The sequence below is a fragment of the Salvelinus alpinus genome, chromosome 36, assembly GCF_045679555.1.
Source record: "Salvelinus alpinus chromosome 36, SLU_Salpinus.1, whole genome shotgun sequence".
In the NCBI taxonomy this organism is placed as follows: Eukaryota; Metazoa; Chordata; class Actinopteri; order Salmoniformes; family Salmonidae; genus Salvelinus; species Salvelinus alpinus.
In genome coordinates, this window is record NC_092121.1 from 14,443,165 (window position 1) to 14,465,443 (window position 22,279).

At 42.7% G+C, this 22,279-nt stretch overlaps 2 protein-coding genes across 2 annotated transcripts; one reads left to right on the forward strand and one right to left on the reverse strand.

The window, feature by feature from the left end:
• The first annotated feature begins 3,295 nt into the window (after positions 1-3,295).
• LOC139564889 (large ribosomal subunit protein mL64-like) lies at positions 3,296-4,576 on the forward strand. Its single transcript, XM_071384748.1, has 2 exons — positions 3,296-3,767; positions 4,171-4,576. The coding sequence occupies exons 1-2, from the start codon at positions 3,367-3,369 to the stop codon at positions 4,466-4,468; spliced, it is 699 nt and encodes a 232-aa protein (XP_071240849.1). The 5' UTR covers positions 3,296-3,366; the 3' UTR covers positions 4,469-4,576.
• Positions 4,577-8,845: 4,269 nt separating this feature from the next.
• LOC139564888 (tetratricopeptide repeat protein 39A-like) lies at positions 8,846-21,788 on the reverse strand. The gene is made up of 18 exons (XM_071384747.1): positions 21,556-21,788; positions 20,415-20,519; positions 19,751-19,882; positions 18,868-18,926; positions 18,704-18,780; positions 17,849-17,913; positions 17,463-17,562; positions 17,278-17,343; positions 16,915-17,023; positions 16,660-16,727; positions 16,320-16,379; positions 16,010-16,171; positions 14,140-14,231; positions 13,903-14,023; positions 13,665-13,776; positions 13,370-13,484; positions 12,780-12,896; positions 8,846-9,629 (listed from the first exon to the last, which is right to left on the reverse strand). Exons 1-18 carry the CDS (start codon positions 21,588-21,590, stop codon positions 9,518-9,520), a joined length of 1,707 nt encoding a protein of 568 aa, XP_071240848.1. The 5' UTR covers positions 21,591-21,788; the 3' UTR covers positions 8,846-9,517.
• Positions 21,789-22,279: the final 491 nt, after the last annotated feature.

A 22,279-nucleotide genomic window follows, 5' to 3' on the forward strand; every position in this document is an offset into this window, starting at 1 on the left:
GTGAGGGCAGGGGAGGGCCTTGTAGGCATCCCGGAAGTTAGAGTAACAGTAGTCAAGTGTTTTAGCAGTGCGAGTACCACAGTCAATGTATTGATAGAAATTTGGGAGAGTTTTTCTCAAATTTGCCTTGGTAAAATCCCCAGCTACAAAGAAATGCGGTCTCAGGATATGTGGTTTCCAGTTTGCATAAAGTCCAGTGAAGTTCTTTGAGGGCAGTTGTGGTATCGGCTTGAGAGGGAATATACATGGCTGTGGCTATAACCGAAGAGAATTCTCTTGGGAGGTAATACGGTCTGTATATTATTGTGAGGTATTCTAGGTCGGGTGAACAAAAGGACTTGAATTCCTGTATGTTATCACAATCACACCATGAGTAGTTAATCATAAAACATACTTCTTCTTTCCAGAGAGATATTTATTCCTGTCTGTGCGATGAACTGAGAACCCAACTGGCAGTACGGACTCAGATAGTATATCCCGAGAGAGCCATGTTTCCGTGAAACAGAGTATGTTACAATACCTGATGTCTCTCTGGAAGGAAATCCTCGCCCTGAGCTCATCAACTTTATTATCCAGAGACTGAACATTAGCGAGTAACATACTCGGAAGCGGTGGGTGGTGTGCGTGCCTCCTAAGTCGGACTATAAGTCCACTACCTCTCCTCCGCCAGCTGTGTTTTGGGTCAGCCTCTGGAATCAGTTCAATTACGAACAAAGGATCCGATTCGTGAAAGTCGTATTCGTGGTTGTAATGCTGGTAATGCTGGTGAGTTACTGTCGCTCTGATATCCAAAAGTTCTTCCCGGCTGTATGTAATTACCCCAAAAAAATCTGGCCCAAAAATTTGGAAATAACACATAAAAAAACAAAATACTGCAAAGTTTCCTAAGAGCAAGAAGCACAGCAGCCCTATCCATCGGCACCATTTTGATGTTATACTGTTGGAACTAATGATTACATCCTATATCAGCTAGATGCAGGCAAGAGTGTGTAACACGGCATTGAATGTGTCTCTGTCTGTCCATGTGTCACTGTCTGTCACCTAAAAAAAAATGTTGACCTGTGCGCACCTACGTTGTAAACTTTCATTCATAGGCTAGGTTGTAGCAACCACATGATGGTTAAAGGGAAAATTTGAGTATCATGTAGTAGCCTAAACCTATCAATGTTACATTGAGCTGGGTGAATGGAATATAAATGACAGTCATCCAATATGCTGTAATAGAAATAAGTCCATGCTCAAGAAAATAAAATGTGTCCTCCCTCCTCTTATACGGCACTGACTGCCACTGGACTTGTGTGGTGTGTGTGTGTGTGTGTGTGTGTGTGTGTGTGTGTGTGTGTGTGTGTGTGTGTGTGTGTGTGTGTGTGTGTGTGTGTGTGTGTGTGTGTGTGTGTGTGTGTGTGTGTGTGTGTGTGTGTGTGTGTGTGTGTGTGTGTGTGTGTGTGTGTGTGTGTGTGTGTGTGCACTAGTAGGTGGAGGTAAATGTTTGTCCTGGCATCCTGCTGAAGGGGCCAAACTTAATGTACATCTGTACACCACGTGAGAACTCACAAGACAAAATTATAAGATTAAATGAGTGCAATGTAGAAGGGGTCACAGGAATGAGGAAGGATACAGTGACACTCATGCAATTTAAACATTCATTTTACATGTGTTTATAAAAGAGTGGAGACATTTTAATATTTAATCAAAAGGCAATATGGATGTCCTCTATAGCTGCACTCACTGGGGTTGGCAAACTGAATCAATCCTTATGCATCCATCTCTAATCTCCATGGGAAGCCATGTTTGGTGCCAGGGCCTCCTGTTTTCCCATCCTCTGCCAACACTCCCCAGTAGATACCATGTACATTATCCTCATCCACACCATCACTTACCTCGATGTCTTTACAGCCAGCAGGCAGGAGGTGCTTGTCCACTAATGTGGTTCAGTTATTTTCTCTCCTTTTCAACTCAACTCATCTTGTCCACACAGTAACTCTAGAAGTGAAGGTCCCTGCATAGAAAATGAGTTTGGGTTAATGTTAGTCAGTTCATATTTTGTTATCTATTTACAGATCCTCAGATCATTTTGATAGCTTTTTGTGATAACTAGATTGGTTTATCTTATGATGTCCTACTTCATTTTCTTCAATCTTTATCTATATATCCCTCAGTCAGAAATAGACCAAGGCAATGTGCTTGCCATGCCATCCCATATCTTATAACTGCTAACAAGCCTATTTGCCAGTGACTGACGTTGATTTGATCCCTAAAGCACTGAGCTTGGCACCGGATTGCTTCTAAGCCAAATTAAGCCTCTATCATACCCACCCCCACCTTCACCCCTCTCCTCCTCCTGCCATGTGAACCCTACATCTTTAATGACGATGTAGAGTTTTGCGCAGCTCCCGCAACACAAAAGCTGTGACATCTGTCTCTGTAAGTGCTGCACTCAAGATCGCCCCATTTGTTCTATCTCCCCTTCTTGAAAATAAATCTGAAATAAAAGAGGAGTCGTGGGAGGGGGCTGCTAAAAGAGGAGTTGTGGGAGGGGGCTGCTAAAAGAGGAGTTGTGGGAGGGGGCTGCTAAAAGAGGAGTCGTGGGAGGGGGCTGCTAAAAGAGGAAAGCGGGGAGAAGTTGAAACAAAGAACCTTTCTTTCAAAGTGTGTTTTCTGGATAATTCCCCATACAGCATTCCTAATGTTCAAAAAAGGTGTTAGAGTCTATACTTCTCCCCTGGCTCTGGTTTTGGCTCTGTTGCCCACCTGCCCACTGCTGGTTCCAGGCCCCACTTGGATCTTGAAAGGACATTTTCCCCAGATTAATTTATACATTTGAAACTCAAACCCATTGAAAAATAGTTTTCAAACTCAAAGCGGCTTGCAAGAGCGTATGATGGTGGACTCATGAGAGATGTTGATATGATCATCATAATTTAGGTCTGGGGCAGAATTTAACTTCATAAGAAAACAAATAAGTCCGTTATTGAGCATAGCTCTATTTCATATGCACATGAGCTCTTAAAATAGTGTTACCTTTTCCAGCATGACTTCAACTGATAAGACTGATTGGATACAGTCCACATTCTGTATGGTACAACTTTTCAAAATGAAGGCAATTTTGACATAAACTTCATTATATGCTATGGATAAAAATGTGGCAACACAATAATATTTATTTAATTATAACACTGACTAAGCCTATAGCCTAAGAGTTTCAAATCAGAATTGGCAAGACTGTCTTTGTCACAACACCTTCGATAATCTCTATGAACCTATTGCTTATGATGATGGCAACAATAAAGGACAGGCGATGTTGTAGTCAGCTATGAGCAATCAAATGTGACGCAACGAGGGTCCTCCGCACTTTGCCACAAAAAAATGGCAACCTCCATGCTGTGCAGGAGGACAGCAATATTTAGCTGGGCTATTCGAGGGGTTTCACCCTTAAAATCGTATAATCCTGCCAGCTCACACTGCGGGCTTCTACATCAGATAGCAAATTATAACCCTAAACCACTGAAATTAAATTTGAAAGATCCATACATACCAGATAGGGAAAGTGAGAAAACTCCGGAATGGCAGAAGACAGGGAAGTATGACCGCAAGCTATTCGGCCGGTATGGCTCTTCGTCGGGAATCGACCCTGCAAAGCTGTGGCCTAGCCATGCCCAGCTCGAGGAGATGATAGCAGAGGAGAGGGAATGGAACCCTCCGCTCCAGGTGATGCTGAAGAACGTAGAGGCGAAAACGAAGGAAGCCAATGCGAAACGTCTCGCGAGGTAAACATCCACGCTAACCAAGCTAATACTAGTTATCTTTTTAGGACCTGTCAAATGACATGTTTGTTTCTACGCAACGTGCCATACTAGATAACATTGAGAGAAATTGAGAATGGTAGTTACTGCATGACATTTGCCTATATGACTCAAGGCAACTAGTTACATGGGCATGACATCTCTCAATGACAGGCCTCGTATGTATGTATGTATGTATGTATAACATAAATAAATATGACCAACAGTCTGAGGCTTTGGTTCCAATTCATATTGTTCTTTGATAGTGTTGTGGAAGAACAGCATTTCCTTGACAGGTGGATAAAGCTCTGTCTAACCATACCTTTTTATAGTAGCCTTTATGATGACATGATACTTGGCTAACACCCCCTCCTATCTTCTTTTGCAGAGAGAAACTGGTTGCAGCCAATATGGCCAAGATGCCTAAGATGGTGGCTGACTGGAGGAAGGAAAAACGGGAGGCGAAACAGAAGTTGAAAGATGAGAAGGCCCGTCGTGAAAGGCTGCTAGCTGAGGCCAGAGAACGCTTTGGCTACGCTATGGACCCCCGAAGCCCCAAGTTCCTGGAGATGGTCAGTGAAATCGAAAAGGAGGAGAAGAAGAAAAGGAAGCTGATGAAACGTAGACTAAAAGAAGAACAGAGCCACGTCCCTCCTGCTGCTTCCTCGGCTGCTTCCTCGTCATAAGGCACTGACTTTGTAAATATGACTATTTAGTCAACTTTTGTAAATGTATTGTTGTCAACTGTGTTTTGAGTTTGGCTGCTATAATAAATAAAACGCACTAGAACTAGGTTTAATGTCTCATCATACTTTACTGACACTCAGGAGTCTTTTTTTACTGAGTTATAGACTAGTAGCTAGTATAGGAAGAATGATTTTTCGTGTGATATAAACATGTTTATTATTAAAAAACAAGCACACACTATATTAAACATGCAAAATCCCACCACATTTAGCCATTTGGCAAACTTTTCTTATCCAGAGACACAGCAGAAAAAACAAAGTCACAATCTTGACTAACAGTCTGTCCTCACACATATTAAGGGAAGCTGTATGTCACATTTGACCAGCTGTTCTCTGTGGATCGCTTCTAGATGCAGGGGTGGCGGGCCACGTCGTTCTGTGTGTACCAGTTGTAGAAGTATGCTACATGGTTGGTCCCTGGAGGTAGAATGCCAGGAGTAGGGGTGGGGCTGTGCCTTGTTAACTGCTGCAAAAAGCTATACTCTGTGGGGTTCTGAGCAGAGGCCAGGGTTCCTTGCAGGTTGTTGCAGTGAAACTGCATGGTGCCACTCCTTAGAGTTCACAAAGAGGATACAGTTTCTGATGGCTGAACCAGCCGTCCGGGCAGTTCACAGACGTGGTCTACGGTTGTGAGACCTGTTGGATGTACTGACAAATTCTCTAAAATGACGTTGTAGGCAGCTTATGGTAGAGAAATTAACATTCAATTATCTGACAACAGCTATGGTGGACATTCCTGCAGTCAACATGCCAATTGCACTCTCCCTCAACTTGAGACATAGTGGCATTGCATTGTGGGACAAAACTGCACATTTTAGAGTGGCCTTTTATTGTCCCCAGCACAAGGTGCACCTGTGTAATGATCATGCTGTTTAATCAGATTCATGATATACCACACCTGTCAGATGGATGGATTATCTTGGCAAAGGAGAAAGGCTCACTAACAGGTATGTAAAAACAAAATGCACAAAAATAAGCTTTTGTGCGTATGGAAAAGGTGTATCTTTGATTTTGGCGCATGAAACATGGAACCAACACTTTACATGATGCATTTATATTTTTGTTCAGTGTATGAGATATGATTAACATAAAACAGTCAGATCCAAAGACACAGGGATTGAAATTGGTTAAAGTTAGGTTATGGTTAGAGGGATGAGGCTAGGCATGGGGTTAGCAAACCACCATCCAGAACCATATGAAATCGGCAGGCTGTATATAGTATACACCAGAAATTGAGTCTTGATCTTGAGGGTTGGTCTGAGACTACTTGAGACCAAGTAAATGCAGTCTCGGTTTGGTCATGGTCTCAAGACCCTCGGTCTGACTCAATATGTTAAAAATACCTGAATATCATTGCAACCCTAAGGTGTCGGTTTCCCGGACACAGATGAAGCCTAGTCCTGGACGAAGCATGTTCAATAGAGAATCTCCATTAGAAAATATCTTTTTAGTCCAGGACTAGGCTTAATCTGTGTCTGGGATACTGGCCCCAAGAGTTTAGCTGAACACCCTACAATTAGATGTATTATAGGTTTTGTGTATTTGTATGCTGACTTCACAAAATGAATTTCCATGTAAATGGACAATAAAGTATAAGGATGTAGAACATTTATCCCCTGGCCTTACATAGTGCACACTGTTGTGCAGACCGTGTATGTAACCTTTATTTAACTAGGCAAGTCAGTTAAGAACAAATTCTTATTTACAATGACGGCCTACCGCGGAACAGTGCCTTGTTCAGGGGCAGAACGACAGATTTTTAACTTGTCAGCTTGGGGATTCAATCCAACAACCATTCAGTTACTGGCCCAATGCTCTAACCACTTGGCTACCTGCCGCCCCATGATTGACACTGGGTGTGATGTCATGATCCACTGATTAAGTTCATCAAGGAAGTAGCAGGTAAATTCATACACAGTATACAAAACATTAAGAACACCTTCCTAATATTTGAGTTACACCTCCTCCTTTAGCCCTCAGAACATCCTCAATTTGTCAGGGCATGGACTCTACAAGGTGTCGAACATGTTCCACAGGGATCATGACCCATGTTAACTCCAATGTTTCCCACACTTGTGTCAATTTGTCTAGATGTCTTTTGGGTGGTGGACCATTCTTGATACACACAGGAAACTGTTAAATGTGAAAAATCCAGCAGCGTTGCAGTTCTTGACACAAACCGGTGCACCTAGTACCATACCCTGTTCAAAGGCACTTAAATATTTAGTCTTGTCCATTCTCCCTCTGAATGGTACACATACACAATCTGTCTCAATTGTCAAGGTGGAAAAATCCTTTAACCCGTCTCCTCCCATTCATCAATAAGGGATCATAGCGCAGTCAGTCTGTCATGCAAAGAGCAGGTTTTCATAATGTTTTGTACACTCTGCGTAGGTACTAGTCATAAATCATTATCTGTAAAGTCACAAAATGTCACCTCTTAATCAAAGTTTGTTATTTATAGGGCAATCTGGACAAGGATGGGTTACACTCGACTGAGATATGCTCCAGTAAAATATTATAAAACAATAAGGGCTTGTAGCAAATGGACATATTTAATCATGTTTTTCAAATCTTTTAACCACGCCTTTCTTTGTACAAGGTCTTGAGTGACAGTCTAAACTTTATTTGAAGTAATGAATATCAGAGGTTAAACTTATTTCAACTGACTACTTTCCTCTGTACTTTGCAGCAGGGACAACATACAGTTAAACTTGGAAGTTTACATAAATGAGTTTTAATGACTCCAACCTAAGTGTTTCAACCACTCCACACATTTCTTGTTGACAAACTAGTTTTAGCAAGTTGGTTAGGACATCTACTTTGTGCATGACAAGTAATTTTCCCAACAATTGTTTAAAGACAGATTCCACTTATAATTCACTGTATCACAATTCCAGTTGGTCAGAAGTTTACATACACTAAGTTGACTGTGCCTTTAAACAGCTTGGAAAATTCCAGAAAATGTCATGGCTTTAGAACCATTTGACAGGCTAATTGACATAATTTGAGTCAATTGGAGGTGTACCTGTGGATGTATTTCAAGGCCTACCTTCAAACTCAGTGCCTTTTTGCTTGACATCATGGGAAAATCAAAAGTAATCAGAAATTGTAGAACTCTACAGGTCTGCTTTATCCTTGGGAGCAATTTCCAAACGCCTGAAGGTACCACGTTCATCTGTACAAACAACAGTACGCAAGTAGAAACACCATGGGGCCACGCAGCCGTCATACCGCTCAGGAAGGAGACTCATTCTGTCTCCTAGAGATGAACGTACTTTGGTGCGAAAAGGGCAAATCAATCCCAGAACAGCAAAGGACCTTGTGAAGATGCTGGAGGAAACAGGTACAAAGTATCTATATCCACAGTAAAACGAGTCCTATATCGACATAACCTGAAAGGCCGCTCAGCAAGGAAGAAACCACTGCTCCAAAACTGCCATAAAAAAGCCGGACTACGGTTTGCAACTGCACATGAGGACAAATATCATACTTTTTGGAGAAATGTCCTCTGGTCTGATGAAACAAAAATACAACTGTTTGGTCATAATGACCGTCGTTATGTTTGGAGGAAAAAGGGGGAGGCTTGCAAGCCCGAAAAACACCATCCCAACCGTGAAGCACGGGGGTGGCAGCATCATGTTGTGGGGGTGCTTTGCTGCAGGAGGGACTGGTGCACTTCACAAAATAGATGGCATCATGAAGATGGAAAATTATGTGGATATATTGAAGCAACATCAAGACATCAGTCAGAAAGTGAAAGCTTGGTCACAAATGGTCTTCCAAATGGACAATGACCCCAAGCATACTTTCAAAGTTGTGGCAAAATGGCTTAAGGACAACAAAGTCAAGATATTGGAGTGGCCATCACAAAGCCCTGACCTCAATCCTATAGAAAATTTGTGGGCAGAACTGAAAAGGCATGTGTGAGCAAGGAGGCCTACAAACCTGACTCAGTTACACCAACTCTGTCAGGAGGAATGGGCCAAAATCCACCCAATTTATTGTGGGAAGCTTGTGGAAGGCTATCCAAAACATTTGACCCAAGTTAAACAATTTAAAGGCAATGCTACCAAATACTAATTGAGTGCATGTAAACTTCTAACCCTCTGGGAATGTGATGAAAGAAATAAAAGCTGAAATCATTCTCTCCTATTATTCTGACATTTCACATTCTTAAAATAAAGTGGTGATCCTAACTGACCTAAGACAGGGAATTTTTACTAGGATTAAATGTCAGGAATTGTGTAAAACTGAGTTTAAATGTATTTGGCTAAGGTGTATGTAAACTTCTGACTTCAACTGCAGCATGACCTATTGACTATTAAGGTTCTTCTACATCCATTATACATAAATGTTAATACATTTGTTCAAATAACTCGGATCAAAGCAATGTCATACGTTATGTAGTCGTATGTCTGTCTTATTCAGTTATCACTAAAGGGGTGCTTTGTCAAAATGCTTACAGTAATACTCAATCACTTTTGGAGAAGTTAAAAGCAAAACTCTACCTCACATATCAGAACATACAAACATTACTTACATTGTTAATAAGTTCATTTCAACATGTTTTTCCCCACAAAAAATGTGGATATAATGTATTCAAATTGTTTTGAGCAACTGCTTCCCATCTACTGTTATGGGTAACTAGTACAGTGATATAAGTACCACACATTCAAACACTGAAGATAGAAGCCGAACGTAACCACAGATGTAGGATCAGGGTGTTCATCCCCCAGTAGGTGGATATAATGCCTCTGACCTAGAACCAGCAGGTAGAGGCAACTTCTACCAACTCCCATTCAAAACTCAAGTGTTTTAAATCAGGGAGAGACCACCATCCATGAAGGACAGAGACTTTCACCACAAAGCAAGTAACATTTGGAGGCAGTGATCAAAGTGGCTGAGGATAAAAAAAGAGAGCAAGTCTTCTACACATGGCAGGGGAAGCAAGTCCAGTGCTTGGTCAGCACAATGACACCTGTTATACTACAGTGGTGTGATTTCATCTTGGTCACTAGTGTCAGCCTTGAGTTTGGAGAGAGCAGCATGGATCCTGAACTGTGTGCGTGACTCCATGGAGTACTCCTTGTAGTTAGTTCTGAGGGAACAGAACAAAGTGGATAGGAATCATGAGTAAGACTTAGTAACATTGTGTATGTGTACACCCAAAGCTCCAAAAGTATTGGGACAGTGACATGTTTTGGCTCAGTACTCCAGCACTTTGTACTTTAACCCGTATCATTTCAAATCCAGACTGTCAGCTGACAGTTTGCACTTTAACCTCATCGTCATTGTAAAATTTAAAATCCAAAGTGCTGAGTACAGAGCCAAAACAAAAAGGCACTGTCCCAATACTTTGAGCTCACGGTATCTTGCAGAAGTCACCAATCCTGGTCCTGTAGAGCAAAATAGTGTGCAGGATTTTGTTCCAGTCTAGCCTCAATACAACCAATTCAAATACAATTTTATTTGTCACACGCGCCAAATACAACTGGTGTAGGTAGACCTTACCGTCAAATGCTTACAAGCACTTAACAAAAATAAGAGTCAACTTCATTGTTGGTTAAGAAAATATTTACAAAATAAATGAAAAAAATAAGAGCAACAATAAAATAACATGGCTATATACAGGGGGTACCGGTACCAAGTCAATGTGCGGGATACAGGTTAGTTGAGGTAATATGTACATGTAGGTAGGGCTAAAGTGACTATGCATAGATAAACAGCGAGTAGCAAATAGTCAATGCAAATAGTCTGGGTGGCAATTTTATTAGCTGTTCAGCAGTCTTATGGCTTGGGGGGGGGTAGAAGCTGTTCAGAAGTCTTTTGGACCTAGACTTGGCGCTCCGGTACCACTTGCCGTGCAGTAGCAGAGAGAACAGTTTATGACTAGGGTGGCTGGATTATTTGGCCATTTTTAGGGCCTTCTTCTGAAACCGCCTAGTATAGAGGTCCTGGATGGCAGGAAGCTTGGCCCCAGTGATGTATTGGGCCGAACGCACTACCCTCTAGTCTAGTGCCTTGCGGTTCGGAAGCAGAGCAGTTGCCATACCAGGCGGTGATGCAACCAGTCAGGATGCTCTCGATGGTGCAGCTGTAGAACTTTGAAGATCTGAGTACCCATGCCAAATCTTTTCAGTCTCCTGAGGGGGAATAAGCATTGGCGTGCCCTCTCGCCACAACTGTCTTGGTGTGTTTGGACCATGATAGTTTGTTGGATGTGGACACCAAGGCACTTGAAGCTCAACCTGCTCCACTATAGCCCCGTCGATGAGAATGGGGGCGTGCTTGGCCCTTTTCCTGTAGTCCACGATCATCTCCTTTGTCTTGATCACGTTGAGAGGTTTTCCTGGCACCACACTTCAAGGTCTCTGACCTCCTTCCTATAGGCTGTCTCATCGTTGTCGGTGATCAGGCCTACCACCGTTGTGTGCAAACTTAATGGTGTTGGAGTCGTGCTTGGCCATGCAGTCGTGGGTGAACAGGAGTACAGGAGGGGACTGAGCATGCACCCCTGAGGGGCCCCCCGTGTTGAGGATCAGCATGGCAGATGTGTTGTTGCCTACCCTTACGACCTGAGGGAGGCCCGTCATGAAGTCCAGGATCCAGTTGCAGAGGGTGGTGTTTAGTCCCAGGGTCCTTAGCTTAGTGATGAGCTTTGAGGGCACTATGGTGTTGAACACTGAGCTGTAGTCAATGAACAGCATTGTCAAGTAGGTGTTCCTTTTGTCTAATCTCTATTGCACTCTATTGAGTGCAATAGAGATTGCGTCATCTGTGGATCTGTTGGGGCGGTATGCAAATTGGAGTCAGCCTAGGGTTTCTGGGATGATGGTGTTGATGTGAGCCATGACCAGCCTTTCAAAGCTCTTCATGGCTACAGACGTGAGTGCTACGGGATTCAATCTTAGTCCTCTATTTACGCTTTGCCTGTTTGATGGTTCGTCTGAGGGCATAGCGGGATTTCTTATAAGCGTCCGGGTTAGAGTCCCGCTCCTTAAAAGCGGGAGCTAACGACTAGCTCAGTGCGGATGTTGCCTGTAATCCATGGCTTCTGGTTGCGGTATGTACGTACGGTCACTGTGGGGATGACTTTGATGCACTTATTGATGAAGCCAATGACTGATGTGATGTACTCAAATCCATCGGAAGAAACCCAAAACATATTCCAGTCTGTGCTAGCAAAACAGTCCTGTAGCTTGGCATCTGTGTCATCTGACCACTTCTGTAAGTCACTGGTACTTCCTGCTTTAGTTTTTGCTTGTAAGCAGGAATCAGGAGGATACAATTATGGTTAGATTTGCCAAATGGAGGGCGGGGGAGAGCTTGTACAAGTCTCTGTGTGTGGAGTAAAGATGGCCTAGAGTTCCTCCCCTCCCTCGTGGCACATGTAACATGCTGGTAGAAATTAGGTAAAACGGATTTAAGTTTCCCTCCATTAAAGTCCCCGGCCACTAGAAGCACTGCCTCTGGATGAGCATTTTCTTGTTTGCGTATGGCTTTATACAACTCATTGAGTGAGATCTTAGTACCAGCATCGGTTTGTGGTGGTAAATAGACAGCTCCGAAAAATATAGATGAAAACTCTTGGTAAATAGTGTGGTCTACAGCCTATCATGAGATACTCTACCTCAGGCGAGCAAAACGTAGAGACTTCCTTTATTTGATTTGTGCACCAGCTGTTATTGACAAATAGACAGACTGGCACCCCTTGTCTTACCGGAGGGAGCTGTTCAGTCTTGCCGGTGCAAGGAAAAACCAGCCAACTGTATATTATCCATGTCGTCGTTCAGCCACGACTCAGTGAAACATAAGATATTACAGTTTTTTTTTTTATACCCCTTTGGTAGGATAGTCTTGAACGGAGCTCCTCCAGTTTATTCTCCAATGATTGCACATTGGCCAATAGGACGGATGGTAGAGGCGTCCCCTGTATCTGCAATACTCGTTAAATATATATTTTTTTGTACAGTTCGAGCTGAGTAATCGCTGTTCTGATATCCAGAAGCTCTTTTTGGGTCATAAGAGACGTGGGAAAAACATTATGTACAAAATAAGTTACAAATAATTGGTTAGGAGCCCGTAAAAACAGCAGCCATCTCCTCCGGTGCCATTCTTTTCAACTAACCAATCAACAGAATCTTCATTAGTTTAATAAGGTGTTTTAATGTCAAGCTGGAATTTAAGCCTGCTACATCCTACTACAGCTTGCAGGCTGTATTGGAACAACCAGTAAGAGATGACTCACTTGGCTTTCACCAGTAGTTTGATGGCCTCCTCCTTGCGGCCCGTGTCTATGTAGACCACACTGAGCTCCAGCAGAGTGTTGGGCACCAGGTAATGGTCAAACTTGATCTTCTTCTCACTGGAGGTTAGAGAACAGATGGCCATATCATTAACCTCTTAGTCGTTTACACCGAACATGTTCATATATCACTGACTGTTCTAAAAACACATTTCTAGACATTATTCAGAGTGCATTTCACTGCTATGAGGTCCTACCCTCCTTCATAACACTGCATTGTTCAACTTGCTATGATAAAACATTGGTGTGGTTAAATCAAACAAAGAACACATTGTTTGATTAAATACCATGGAAATATTTCCTTTTAGCATGGATGAGCCTGTTAAAAAAAGTGACACTCTGGACCTAAGGAAGAATAGCTGCTGTTTTGGCAACGGCTAATAGGGATCCGAATAAACCAATAAACTAATTTTATAACCTCTCAGCAAACATGTTACACATGCGTCGGCATGTATTTACCATTTTGTTATACAACACAGACTCCAGGTGTGTATAAATGAAAGATACACGGACTAAAAGACTCCCAACGTCACCTGTTGTACACCTTGTTGAAGCATTCCTCTGCAGCCTGAATGTGTCCCTGGTTCTTCAGACACAGCCCCTTCAGTAGGTGGATCACACAGCGGTCATCCACTGAATACTCATTCGCTTCCAAAACAAAACACAGATTATAAAACCATGCATTCAAAATTACTCATCAACACAGGCTCAAGCAGAATGTGTGTAGAATCTGTCTTTATCCATTCTCTTTTGGTGATATAAGAGTGGTTATTGCTTCATGACCAGCTTAGGCAAGCAGGCTGGTTTGGCCCAGACAGGTTGCAATACCGGGAGATTCCAGCAGGGTGCGCTCTGCCTCCACCAGTGTCTGCAGCATGCCCTCGGTCAGCTCTGGCCGCTTGCTGATCATGGAGAAGCCGTTCCACATGTACATCATCTCCTACAGCACAGTGTAACAAGAGATAATACTGTCAGAACCACAAATACAAGTGACCCTTACCATTTTAACAACAGATTTGTGCATGTCTTTATGCAGCTTTGCGTATGTGTGTTTGTGGGGTCTCACCAGCACAGGTACTGGGAGCCTCACTGGGCAGCTAGCTTTGTAACGTCTAGCCTTGCGAATGGCAAACTTCTCTGTGGGTGGAGACTTCCCTGCTATCTTTTGCTTGAAGGTGGACACCTGTCTAAGAGAGCGGGCAAAGACAGAAAAATAGAAGGGGCAAGGAAAGAGGGGTGGTCACAATGAAATGGGACTGGGGAATTTCAAGTTATGTTTTTGTTGCGATGAGCATGTGTTCACCTGAAAAGCTCCACCTCATCTTCCCCAAAAGGCCTAGCCTCCCCCGGAGCAAGCATGCTCAGGTAAGCAGCCTTCATGTACACATACATGGCCTGAAGGAAAGACAAGCCTTATTCAGTCAGGACCCAGCCATACAGTAAGTACAGTCGTGGCCAAAAATTGAGAATGGCACCAATATTACATTTTCAAAGTCTGCTGCCTCAGTTTGTATGATGGCAATTTGCAAATACTCCAGAATGTTATGAAGAGTGATCAGATGAATAGCAATTAATTGCAAAGTCTCTCTTTCCCATGCAAATTAACTGAATCCCCCAAAAACATTTCCACTGCATTTCAGCCCTGCCACAAAAGGACCAGCTGACATGTCAGTGATTCTCTCGTTAACACAGGTGTGAGTGTTGACGAGGACAAGGCTGGAGATCACTCTCATGCTGATTGAGTTCGAATAACAGACTGGAAGCTTCAAAAGAAGGGTGGTGCTTGGAATCATTGTTCTTCCTCTGTCAATCATGGTTAGCTGCAAGGAAACACGTGCCGTCATCATTGCTTTGCACAAAAAGGGCTTCACAGGCAAGGATATTGCTGCCAGTAAGATTGCACCTAAATCAACCATTTATCGGATCATCAAGAACTTCAAGGAGAGCGGTTCAATTGTTGTGAAGATGGCTTCAGGGCGCCCAAGAAAGTCCAGCAAGCACCAGGACCGTCTCCTAACGTTGATTCAGCTGCAGGATCGGGGCACCACCAGTACAGAGCTTGCTCAGGAATGGCAGCAGGCAGGTGTGAGTGCATCTGCACGCACAGTGAGGTAAAGACTTTGAGGATGGCCTGGTGTCAAGAAGGGCAGCAAAGACTTCTCTCCAGGAAAAACATCAGGGACAGACTGATATTCTGCAAAAGGTACAGGGATTGGACTGCTGAGGACTGGGGTAAAGTCATTTTCTCTGATGAATCCCCTTGCCGATTGTTTGGGGCATCCGGAAAAAAGCTTGTCCGGAGAAGACAAGGTGAGCACTACCATCAGTCCTGTGTCATGCCAACAGTAAAGCATCCTGAGACCATTCATGTTTGGGGTTGCTTCTCAGCCAAGGGAGTGGGCTCACTCACAATTTTGCCTAAGAACACAGCCATGAATAAAGAATGGTACCAACACATCCTCCGAGAGCAACTTCTCCCAACCATCCAGGAACAGTTTGGTGACGAACAATGCCCTTTCCAGCATGATAGTTATCACTTTTGCCTTATGGCAAGGTGCTCCAAGTGGCTCAGGAAACAAAACATCAATATTTTGGGTCCATGGCCAGGAAACTCCCCAGACCTTAATCCCATTGAGAACTTGTGGTCAATCCTCAAGAGGCAGGTGGACAAACAAAAACCCACAAATTCTGACTAACTCCCAGCATTGATTATGCAAGAATGGGCTGCCATCAGTCAGGATGTGGCCCAGAAGTTAATTGACAGCATGCCAGGGCAGATTGCAGAGGTCTTGAAAAAGAAGGGTCAACACTGCAAATATTGACTCTTTGCATCAACTTCATGTAATTGTCAATAAAAGCCTTTGACACCTATGAAATGCTTGTAATTATTACTTCAGTATTCCATAGTAACACCCGACAAAAATATCTAAAGACACTGAAGCAGCAAACTTTGTGGAAAATAATATTTGTAATTCTCAAAACTTTTGGCCACGACTATAGAGTTTAATAATGTCAAGTCTGTTGGGATAAAAATACTGCATTGGCTTTAAAAGCCATACACTTAGCGGGTAGGTCAAATTGACTGAATTCAATTAAGAGTGTCTGCTCAAGTGGTTTTGTCATCTTAAAATTGGGTCCTAGGCTGTACTCAACACTACAGCACACTCTCTTGCCTTGGACCAGCGGCTCTCATTGCTCAGTAGATCAGCGTAAAAGTAGGCCATCCTCCACACGCACTTGTAGGTGAAGCACCACATCAGCTCCCAGTAGCACATGTGGTGGAACTGCTTCCACTGCTGCTGAGCTTTGCAGCCATCCTCAAACAGCACCACCGCCTGGTGACATATCATTACAGTAACCCCCACCAGCAAACCACAGGCACACACTGATCTCATTCTAGGCCTATCAGTACAAACACCACTGCTAAATATGACTGGAAAAACAGACAGATAGCATAACATAGACATGTAGTTTGAGGCTCACCTCATCAATGTTCCCCTTGATTGCCTCAGCCCTGCCTGCAAAGAAGAGAAATATGGCCCCCTGAAGGGAAGTGGAGAGAAATGTAAACATTCTCTGATAACACCATATATAATACTTTGGCGGTGTCTAGCACTTGTAAAATTACATACTTACACAATGGTAGCTCAAGCATAAGCACCTCCTCTGACTAAATGACCTCTTTCGTAGTCAGTGCATTACTTACCCACATTACGAAACTATTACTTTAGATTGTGTTTGCCCAGAAGTCACATTGTGTTCCATACAGAGTTGAGTTTGCTTTGGGCTGGGTGAGAGCCTGGGGAGGAGGAGTGTCACTCACCTGTGGGTAGCGGAGCCGGAAAGGCTTTAGCAGCTTCTCAGCATCAGCCACGTCCCCCTCACCGGTCCCTGCAGAGTGATAAAGAACTCAATAAGATGTATGGACAAAACCAGAAACTCAAACACAGTCTACCCTCTCGTTATTTATCTCTCGCTCTTTCACACATGCGTGTATGTGATATATAATTGTGTCATTTCCAAACAGCCAAGTCAGTTGTGATCTCCATTCACTTCCTGGTTGTGAAGAGTAGAGTACCGAGTATGAAGGTGAGGAAGGTGTAGTAACAGAGCAACAGCAAGGCACACAGCATGGAACGCAGGTTGTTTGTAGTGGCACCATCATTCAGCTGGGACAGACCATACTCCTGCACACAATAACATACAATATATACTGAGAGGGGGGAGACAGAGACAACCTGTAAAGCAGGGCTGCCCAACGCTGTTCCTTTAGAGCTACTGCCATGTAGAGCATCTAGCAAACAGGATTATAATAATGACCTGCTTGTTAAGGTGAATCATGTTAATTAACTACAGCAGGCTAGCTCTCCAGAAACAGGGTTGGGCAGCCCTGCTGTAAACCAATCACTTTCTAGACACAAGTTAGAATGAGCAACTATACCTTGTCTCCAGAGAAGCCAGCAAACTCTAAAACTTTGAGTAACCGAGGTGGAAACATGGAAAGAGTCTGGAAGACAGTACAGAATCCTGTGATACAGCATAACGTCTGACTGACACTTTTGCTAAAACACACAATTATCTAACAAATTGACCATTAATGGAATACGGGATGCTTGTGGGACATACCAAGTTGAATGCTCCGATCCCAAAAGACACCCCTCCCTCTAAGTGAATGTGGTTGGGTCCAAGGAGAGAGCTGTTAGACTGTAGGAAGGTGTGCAGCTCCCTGTGTCATAAAAGGCAATTATGTCATTCATAGTCTAACATGATTATATTATAGGCTGTAATAATGCCTGGTTATTACACCATAAAAACACATCTAAATGACTGGTAACGATAGACACTTACCAGAAAAAATTGCCATTATTGTTAACATCTGAGCACAGTCTTATTGTAATAGCAGTGCATAATTTGGTAAATAGAACTATTGATTCCACATGTTGATTCACAATCCCACTGTGTGAGCCTGTTTAATGTGAGAACCATTTCTGCCCTTTCTCCTGCAAACTTACTTGTAAATCAGATAACTGTTGCGTACTTTGATTCCTCCTTTGATAAAACTCACCATGTTCTCATCCTTGAGGAAGAGGAAAAATAAAACATTTTAACAAAAGGTGTCAACTGGTGAGACAGTAGTGTACTGTATTCACAAATGAATGAGAGGACAGGGGAAACCTGTTGGATCGCTCTTTAAAAACTATGCACACAGACGCAAAACACCAAGAAGCAGGAAGGCAAACTACAACAATGTGTTTCATCGACCGATATCTAATCAGTTGGACACAGTTATCATACATACAGGTAACTGTCAAAATAAAGGAAACATCAGCATAAAGTGTCTTAATAGGGCCACCAGAACAGCTTCAATGCTCCTTGGCATAGATTCTACAAGTGTCTGGAACTCTATTGGAGGGATGAAACACCATTCTTCCACGAGAAATCATATAATTTGGTGTTTTGTTGATGGTGGTGGAAAACGCTATCTCAAGCGCCGCTCCAGAATCTCCAATAAGTGTTACATTGGGTTGAGATCTGATGACCGAGAGACAGACATACACATGCACCCACTGAAGCCCTTATGCTCCCTTGAGACCCCTCTTTCAAAGTAACTGATCTCTTCTTCTAATGGGCAACTAGGCCTTTTTATACATTATCCTAAGCATGATGGGATGTTAATTGCTTAACTTACTCAGAAAACCACACCTATGTGGAAGCACCGGCTTTCAATATACATTGTATCCCTCATTTACTCAAGCGTTTCCTTTATTTTGGCATTTACCTGTGCATTAATGCTAAACTAAACATCAGCAGTGTCATTAACCAGGATCAGTAAGATTTAGAGTTGAGGACAGGAGGACCCGTCTTACCTGTAGGAAGGTGAGAGCAGCCCTTTGGAGCAAGCATTCAGCATAACACGCATCAGCATGGAGAGCTTGGAGCTGCTCTGCAAACCCACACACACCCGGTCAGTGGCTATTTGAAATCTGCCATAATAATAGTCTGAGATGCCCAATTATAAAAGCGCTCTTACCTTCAGTTAGACGCTCTCCGGGTGATTTACTGATATTACTAGGGGATTTTCGTCGAAACCTAAGAAGAAATGAGACCAACTATGAGCGTAAGACTAAAACAATTACATCTCATTGAGCAATGCATGTTTCTCATGTTAATCACATGGGCATTAATGTGGAACATTATAATAACACATGACAGCCTTTCGGCCACCTCCAGCAATCTCATGTGTCCTTGCTTGCTGTAGGCCAGGGGTGTCATTCATTCCATGGAGGGCTTAGTGTCTGTAGGTTTTTGCTTTCAATTAAGCCCTAGACAACCAGGTGTGGGGAGTTCCTTACTAATTAGGGACCTTAATTCATCAATTAAGTACAAGGCTACAAGGTGAAATCCCGCAGCCACTCAGCTTAGTGGAATGAGTTTGACACCTGTGCTGTAGGCCCCTCAAACTCACCTCTGGACTTCGAAGCCAATTCCAGTGCTTGTTTTTATTGTTCCCATCTAAAATCTGGGACTGATTTATACCTGGCAATTAATTCTCAGGTAGAACAGAAAACCAGCAGGCTCCTGACCTCGTAGGGTAAGAGTTGAATACCCCTGCCGTAGGCCATCAATAGAGCTGCTCTGGCCATGCAAACACAGGCAAATTCCAGCCGGGGCGTTAAGAGACCTTGTTGCCATGTAAATGCTCTCATTTGCCTGCAGGTTATGGCTGATGGACAGGACACTAATAGCTCTAGTAGCATATTAGGCCTCACTGTTAGATGTCAGACCAACTGTTAGAATATTCCAGGATTTCCCTCTATTTATCTTTTCTGGATGTTGCTTGTGTCTATAATATGAACTAATGTGTTAAAGAGGACATGAAACAGATGAGTGTCCATATATAGTAGCATCCTCACCTCTGGCAGACCTCCTGGGCACTCTTCATGGTGTTGCCTGCATTGACGATGTCATCCTGCTGGAAGGTCATCATAGCCTGCATCTCCAGAACAGTGGCGTAGATCAGAGCATGGTACATGCTCTCTTTCACCCTTCAACGCAACACACAACATCATCATCATACACACCTCACTGACAATCAGAAAACAGCAAGTATTTATTGTCCAGCGAACATTTTAATTTCCTTTCGGGAAAAAAATGTCCCTTTCTTCCAATATAGAGACTGGCTTTACCTATTGATAATGAGGAAAGACAGAGTAGCCAACAACAGACACCTAATTATTTTCCTATTTCACTCCAGCAGTATGGTGTTTATTTTCCAGGGCCTCTGTTCTGCCCGTTGAGCCCTGGGCGTCAGCTTCAGTAAACACTCCATATCCTGGAGAAGTAGCAGGAAGTGCAGGAAGCCTTGGGTAGCAGGAAGTGTGACACTTCACTGTACTACACCACAATACCACAGTACAACATCACACCTCAACGGTGATGATGTTGCACTAAGTTACACACCACTCAATGACAAAAGGCTAAAGGCTGCACAAATATACCTCAATACACCCTGTACATGCTAATTGGCCAATGGAGAGTTTGAAGCCCACTTTAGTCCAGAGAGAGAGGCACTGTTACCGTGGCCGCAGTTTGTCCAGGCTCTCACTGAAGTGGTTGTTGAGGAAGAGGTCCAGGGCCTCCATACACTCCTCAAGGCACACCTGCAGGGTCATCTGTGAGGAGCTGCGCACACGCGCACACACACACACACACACACACACACACACACACTACAATGGTTACATGACAGTAAGTATCAGCTTTAGTATCATCTTTCTTCCTGAGAGAAAGAAAATAGGTAATGGAAGGGCTCTAAAGCCCATAGGTAAGTTGCCTACAACCATGTCAATACACATGCATCCACCTGTTCACAGCAGTCTTCACACACTGCTCAGTGTCTCTTACCTTCATTACTGCATTGTTGGGTTTAGAGCTTGCAAGAAATGCATTTCCTTGTACTTGTGCACATAACATTAAAACCTGGCACGGATGGATCTGAAGCTCTCTGATGTACAGTAAAAAGAAAATTTAAGAATATCCTTTTGGCCAAGCTAGTCCTGTCAAAATTCTGAAATGTATGCATTTATTTAGATTAAGAACTCTTAGAAATAAGCTGCAAGATGATCTAAGGAATCCTGCCTTCTTGTACGACTTCAAGATGTGGATATAGTGGATTTCCCCCTCCACAAAGAGCTCGTCAACATAAAACATATGTTGTGAGTAATATGTGGAAACATGAAATAAACAAGCACTAAACTGAAACTACACTTCACAGGAATAAGTTAGAACGGAGGAGAGAGTCATTCTAAAATAAATAAGATATCTTCAGCTATTAATGCATTGGTTGGTCTTTTGTTGAATTATTTAAATACTCATGAATCAGATGTACTCAATCCAAAATACATTTCTCAAATAAACCCTCACAAAATATTATTGTTAAACTACCATCTTGACCCTGTCCATCTCAATGTCAACACAACACCAATGTAAAGAGGAAAATAACTTTTTAAATATCTTAAATAACTTCTGAATAAAGTAATGTAACAAAGTTACTTGATCAGTAAGAACTTGTACTGACAATATATAAAACAAATCTGCGTATTTACATTAATTAAATTTATGTTGAATAACTAACTATATAAACCGAACAACCAAGATATATAAAAAATAAAAAAAAGTTCAGTGCAGTAGGTCAAGCTGTCCCGACGTTGAAACTTACTTCGCCGCCGCAGGTGCATTTTTCCCATTGGACATTTTTTATTCCGGGCACTCTGCCCAAAACACCTGTCGAAAAGTAGCCTACTCAGAAGGGTTTGAGGAAAAACATTAACTAGCAAATTGTCTTAATAACAAGCTGGGTGGAGGGTTGATTGATTCCGCTTTAAGAACAGAAGTTGCATTGAGCTGTGGAATCTTGTTGGGATTGTAATTTGAGAAGAGTTGCATAGAAGCGTCAAGTGCTCGAAAACGGTGTGGGAATAGAAACGAGGATTGGAACGACTCCTCCTTCAACATCCGCAGGCTCAATGGGTCATGTCTAGAAGGGATATTGCTTTTGTCAAATTGACGTAAAAAGTATATATATTTTTTGCTTCATTTTAGCTAACCCTAAACATTTTCGTAACGTTAACCTAATTATCCTAACCTGCTACATGAATTATACTAACCTGCTGCGTAAGTTCTCCTAAAACTGCTACGAAAATGTTTTGACAAAAACCGTATCCCTTCCAGACAAAACCGTCTCAATGCCACGAACACTTTGCAAACCTGCCATAATCTTTAAAGCACATACACAATGGCTGCTATAGTCATTGGTCTATAATATGGCCATGGCCCATTTTATGCATATCTTGGCAAAATAACAGGATAAGAAACTGCAGTTTTCTAACAGCCTACATTTTATATTAAGTCATTAATTCGGGATTATATTATTTGTGTGTTTG